The 6,480-nt window shown below is 37.4% G+C and overlaps 1 protein-coding gene across 1 annotated transcript in view; it reads right to left on the bottom strand.

Moving 5' to 3' along the window:
- The window catches only part of abcd3a (ATP-binding cassette, sub-family D (ALD), member 3a), a 40,563-nt gene extending 34,496 nt beyond the window's left edge, over positions 1–6,067 (bottom strand). The window contains exons 1-6 of the mRNA XM_007576548.2: positions 5,874–6,067; positions 4,265–4,301; positions 3,465–3,563; positions 2,949–3,037; positions 1,878–1,947; positions 304–401 (exon numbers count right to left, since the gene is read on the bottom strand). Of these exons, the coding sequence (XP_007576610.1) occupies positions 304–401; positions 1,878–1,947; positions 2,949–3,037; positions 3,465–3,563; positions 4,265–4,301; positions 5,874–5,983 (503 nt within the window). The 5' untranslated portion in view covers positions 5,984–6,067. The remainder of the gene's footprint in view (positions 1–303; positions 402–1,877; positions 1,948–2,948; positions 3,038–3,464; positions 3,564–4,264; positions 4,302–5,873) is intronic.
- Positions 6,068–6,480: the final 413 nt, after the last annotated feature.

Genomic DNA, 6,480 nt, shown 5'->3' with positions numbered 1-6,480 from the left:
CTAAACGTCCCTTACTGCGCGGAGCGTGAACATCCAGTATCCAACTTGAAAACAACTTCACTGCGGTCGGTAACACAAAGAAAACTTACACATAAACTTACCAGAACCACTTAAACTTTTTTAATTACCACTACTAGCTAACTGAAAGGCAATTCATAAAAATGAGTGGGTTGAACTTTACTATATAAAACTAATATGCCTACAAAAATATGTGCACGTGAGAACGTCTACATTTCAAAGCACAACATGCTAGAATTAAAATGCTCACTTAAAAAAAATGACATTAAAAAGTGCTGGACTTACTGCAGGTACTGGTCATACAGCTTCTTTGTGAGCCTCTCACGGAACCTCAACTTTAGCTCATTTAGGCCCAACTTCAAGAAGTTGTTCACCAGAGCTATCTGTAATGACCCAATCATACTTCATTAGGCAAGGCAAGGATATTTATATACTTCCATTAATTCATCAAATAAATATGTGCTTTACAGGAAAAGTTAAAAAACAGAAACAAGAGACATTAAATACAACTAAATAACAGCAAAGTTGAAGCAACACATACAGATAAATCTTTGATCTTTGTGGGTAAGTTGTAGTCATCAGTATTTTCAGTCCTGGTTAAAGAAACCAATAGTTTCTACACTTTTTAGGTTGTTTGTTCCAGAGCAGAGGAACACAGAAACTAAATTCTCTCACCTTATTTAGTTCTTGGAAAACTGAGTAAGCAAGTCTCCTAAGACCTGAAGAGACTGAAACTCATTATGGCCAAAACCATGTTCTGTCAACATTTTATTATGCAGATTTTGAAGATTCACATCATAACAGGCTGATGGATACCAAAAAATTGACTTGCTCAATTTTGCAAAAAGGTTTTTGTTTAGTTTAACAATATGTTAAAACAGAATGTAGTATCTGATCTTCACTCAGATGCATAACCCCCAACTGACACAGAGTAATTAATGGTAGTTATACAAAAACATTTGAAGCAGGTGCCAGTTCAGTCCAGTATCCTGGTTGTTTTGCAGCCAAGCACTTCAAACATTCAAAAACAATGTAAAATACATAGACAATGGTAAAAACACACAAAGCATCCAAGCAGCAATTCGTAAATATATAAGATGAAATTTAAAACTAACAACTAACTTTATTCAATAGTGGAAAGCAACGTGGATCAGTGGTATAGTAGAAGATACAACATACAGAGGATACAGCCTTAAATGTCTGGATTTGATTCCTGACCAAGGGGCGTTTGCAGCATGTCTTCCACCATCTTATCACACCATTTATGAACAATGGCCACTACCACAAAATGTAATGAGTAGATAAATAAAAAATACAAGTGATTACACTTTTTTGAGTGTAGAGAGAAGTTTAAATTCATTCATCAGCAGCAGGAATTATTATACAATAACTTTAGGTTGACAATGGTTTATTTGAGCAGCTCTTTTTTCCCGGGGTTGATTTTTTTAACTGTTTTACAACCACAATGATGCTAAAGAACAAAAATTGGGTGAATTTATTGGATATTTTTCAACCACACTTTATAATACTCAAAGATCTTGTGACATAATTCAGATTGCATGTTAGAGTTAAGCTAAAGTATGAACTTTACTGGCACACACTGGGGTCAAAAGTCTGCTAATTTTGATTATTAATGATCTATTAACATAATAATAATAATAATAATACCTACATTATTAGGCAGCATTCAGAAGTTCTGAATAATGAGAAATGTTTTATATAAACTTCTCTCTAGATAAAAAGGAAAAAAAAACCTTCCAATAATTAATAGTAATAAACATACAAAACATAGGGAGTGCAGCCATTTTACATCAAACTTTAAGACAAATAAGAGAAAAAAGGTTTCAAAACAAACTTACAACTGGCATGAATTTAATAAAGCTGAACAAGAAGATCTTGAAGTCTTTAGTTGAGCGCCCAATGATGGCACTGGAAATGAGAACATGCAGAGAGATCAGCAAATAGCTATAGGAAGAAGGCAATATGTAGACGTAGGGGGAAAAATATGTTTCTTTTTCTAATATATTTAATAAATCTGTTCATGAAGATTTTCAGCACTAGACTGGCTCACATCAGAAATCAAACATCATTTTATCCGTCAGCCTGGGAATCTACTCTTCTGTAACAGCTATGATTTGTTATTGGGGCATCATGTCATGTGTACATGCTTCCCTCTTGGTCTAATCATTAAAAGAAGTCTCTTTTCACTGACAAAACTCAACTCTCATCTCCATGTTATGTCTAGTCCTGGCAGGATGGCATTATCACATGGCTTGAGGGCATGAAGAACTCTATGGTCCATCAGTTTCTTCAACATGAAACATATTGTCCTCTTTGGAACCACTAGTTCAATCAGATTTCCTGATGAGTTTGGCAGTTTAGCTTCTAACATTAAACCCCATGGCAAAATCTTGGGATGACATCGTTCTCTGTTTTTCAAGCTGGGCACAAATCAAACCTGCGCTTTTAGCAAGAATTCTTGAGACTGCTTAGACAACCATAGTACCGTGGAGAAAAGAGTCAATATTTTACCAGTCCAAGTTTCTCTGCATTGGTTGCCTGATGATCTTGAGATCTTTCTACTCACCTACAAAGTGCTTCAAGGCCTGGCTTCTTCCTACAGTCCAGATGTCGTACATAGATTCCCAGGTTCTTTTCCCAGCTACATCAGCATTTTCATTTCAACTAAATCTCACCCATGCATCAAGACTGATATTTCATATTTGTTTTAGTATTGACAGCTTCCTGCAACAACAATCTGGTCAGCCTTAGCTGTTTTTAAAGTCACTGTAAACCCTGTAACTACACTATGTAACTTATTAATTCATGCCTTGTAACTGATGAACCTGTTACTGACTGAGGGATAGCATGAAACTAAGATGCACTTCTGAGGCTAAGAGCTGGAAAAACAAGCCTCAAGCCATGCTAACCTTTCAATCATGGTACCGTTTTGGATCATCCACACGTCACAATAGGTCCTGGCCACCAACATGGAGGCAATGAGCAGAAGGTAAGCTGTCTGTGGTGACAAAATAGGAGAAGAGTGAGTGTTCAACGTCCTTTATCTTCCAGACCTTGGCTCACGTAGGATCTACCTTAGAGTTCAGATAACAACATTACGACAGCAGTTATGAAGCTAATGTTTCTGGGTCAAAGAGCATCGCTATCTGTACAGCCATGAGGACATCTGTGCAGGGCCACAAAGAGGGCTGGTGCCTGTGTCCAGCAGTCACTGGGCTTTATGTAATCATTAGGTTAAAAAAACAATTACAAAGTCATTGAAAAGAAAACTTAGAAAAGGACATAATCTGTCTTAAGTACTAAAGGTCCAGGTATTACAGAAGTCAAAGATAAGACAAGATTTTGTCTTGCAGGTTGTTTGCAAATTTTAATATGGCTTGTATGAAAATGTTTGGTTAATATCACAGCATTCAGATGAAACAAACCTCCATGCAGAAAACACGTGGCACCATGATGCGAAGAATTCGAAGGATTCGAAGAAAGAAAACCTTATCCACAGCTGTTTTGTCTTTTTTCCCATCTTTCTATATTAAATAGACATAAGAAATTATATTTAGTGATAAATTAATTTTCACTATTCATACAATTGCTAGCAAAAATATGGGTGACTATGTTGGAGGCTCCTCAGTCAATTGTTTCTGTTTGTTGCAAAAAAAATGTTACAAGAATCTAAGGACTTCACTATTGGCATGCAATAACCTTAAACTAGGTTCTAATATTCAACCATTCCAGATCAGCTGTGCAGGATAAAGCCTTGTAATGAACCTGCTTCACCACAAACTTCCAGCTGGATTGGGGTCTGGCATGTTTGCTGGTCACTGATCTGATTTTCCTACATAAAAGTTGTTCTTTCCTCAGCAGCAATGGCTACATCATCACCAAACCTGTTTTGTATCAATGAAAAAAAAGTAACACTGTAATGTCACCATGTGTTTTTATTGTTGTGGCAGTGACTCTGGCTTTCTATTTCTATTAGGGTTGCAACAATTAAACATTCTACCATATTATTTTCCACTGAAAATAAGGATTCATCACGTCCATTTCCAGCCAATCCTCCTTCAGATGACGTTTCTCCACAAGCAGAAACTATTGTATTTGCCCCTTTGTTTTTTATTGGTGCTGTTCTGAATTTTTACATTTCAGGAATCGGTTTTTGCTTCAAATCAAAACAACTGACTGAGTAGTGATCCATCTTTTTCCCCAAGGGAGCCTTGCTGAGGCTTACCTCTGTGTTCACCAGCAGTTGGGAAGTTCCTTTCAGACTGGGAACAAATGAAAAAACATAATTAACGATACAGTTTTCCTGAAAACATTAATGGGAGGACCCATTCTTGTTTGTTAAAATAGTTCCTGATAATGAAAAGGTAAAGTTGCAAAGAAAAGGAACATTTTCTCATCCATCTTAGAAAAATTGCTCTTTTCACTTTGGAAAAAAGGAAAACACAGCACATCCCAGGCTGTAATTGGTTGAGGGTGGAAGGAGCACTTTGAGGACCTCCATAATCCAGTCACTATGAGGCAGAGTCAGATGACTCTCTGAGGGTTTAGGAGGAAAGTCCACCACAGGACATTAAACAGTCAAAACCCGCCTTGAGGGTCCAGGGTGCCAGAGGTGGATAAGGTTTGTTTGGAGATGCTGAAGGGATCCACCTCGAAGATCATCAGAATGAGCTGGAGAGTCACCAGGGGGAGGATATTTGAGTTTCCTTACTGGACCTGTCAACTCAAACCTTGATTTCATAAGGAGGGATGGATGAACAAGTCAGAAGAAAACTTCAGTGTTTTAAAAAGTGTCAATGAAATGGTTTTACACCGTTTCTGGCTCAGTTTAGGTGCACTACCATGAAGGCCAAGTCCGAGCTAATTTAAAAACATTTTATGATATTTATGCTTTGAACTCATTAGGTAACTAATTTCCCCATTTCCCTCATATTGTGGAATATTTTAGTAGAAGGAGCACATCACCTGACTGCTTCAGGAGCCCCCTTTGCAAACTCCTACATTTTAAATGGACATTTTAAATTCTCCAATTAAACCACTGAGATTTTTACTCATACTTCAGGGTTAACCTGTTCCAGCTCTGTTAGTGTGTTGAGATTGGGAGATATGCTGTGGTCAGGCTTTTGAACAGGGTATTCAGACATTTTTCTTATTGAACTTTCAGGGTCTCATCATTTACTTCCAGGAAGACTCATGCAGGTTTCCATTTAACTTCATCAGTCATTCATTCAGTTCCGAACATTTTTAAGGCCTCAGTAGCACAAATTTCATAAAGTCGTAGAAAGGACTGAATAAATGAAGCTCTGCAGAAAGAAGGAACATCATTACACATGGAAAACTTACCTCAACTTGAAATTCTAGGTGAAAAACAGAAATTGTTAAAAGGAAATGTGTTTTACCGCATTTAACCTCAGACGTAAAAACAAAGAATAATATAAATCGGAAGCTGCGCAGTTACCTCACATCTCCTACATCACCAGCTAAGCCAAATACGAATTTGAGTCAAAAATTTTAAGACCAGTTCCAAATGACTTATAACCAGCAAAAACAGAGACGGATTAAAGCCAAGTTCTCATGACATCCCAGGTAACCTGCCAATGGGAGTTTCACTGATACAGCAGAGGGAGAAGTCCCAGCCAAGTTTAGTCCTTCTAAATAATCACTAACACGGTGTAATACTGGTGGTATGAGCTATAGATTAGATTAGTGTAGAACCAACGTAAAAAGGTTCCTTCTCCCATGGAACAGGTTGACATGAGAAATGTCTCAGCAGCCTGTCGCTGTCTCAAAATTGTTAACACAATTTTAGAACAATCTAAGAAAGAACCACTGACCTGTGTTTTTTGCGCGTTTGACTTCGGTGTCTTAACAGGTACAGAAGCAGCAAGCCACCGCCTGCTAAGCAGGAGTTTTTCGCTGTTAGATATTTACTGAAAGTCGCCATGTTCGTGACACAACGACCGGTTTGGTTCGTTTCACCTGTCACTGACTAGAGCGACCTACTGTCCTGAGAGAGGAGCGCATGCGCACATCTTCTTCTGTATTTTATTGGCGGACTGGTCCATTTACTGCCACCTACCGGACTGGAATATAGAACATATACACATACATGGGAGATCTCTACAATACACAGACGGAGTCAGGTTCAGGACCCTAAGACTGTATAAAGTCATGGGAGCTGTGATTTCCTTTTCTTTTTTTATTGTGAAATAACTTCTGTAAAATTTACTGTAAAAATTGGAAACTATCAACAATTACAGACTGTAACATCCGACAATATTATATTACCCTATAAAGTACACTGAATCGCCATAACTCAAGAAGCTTAAATTTCATATTATTTTTGCAGGTATGAAATTTATCGTGAAAATTTTAGAAATTGTGAAATTTATAGAAACATACTGTAACATTGCCAGCAGTTAATTACCCTAAAATTTACCA

Source organism: Poecilia formosa, unplaced genomic scaffold (genome assembly GCF_000485575.1).
Source record: "Poecilia formosa unplaced genomic scaffold, Poecilia_formosa-5.1.2 Scaffold410, whole genome shotgun sequence".
NCBI classification, from domain to species: domain Eukaryota; kingdom Metazoa; phylum Chordata; class Actinopteri; order Cyprinodontiformes; family Poeciliidae; genus Poecilia; species Poecilia formosa.
This window is presented reverse-complemented; position numbering and strand designations above follow the sequence as displayed.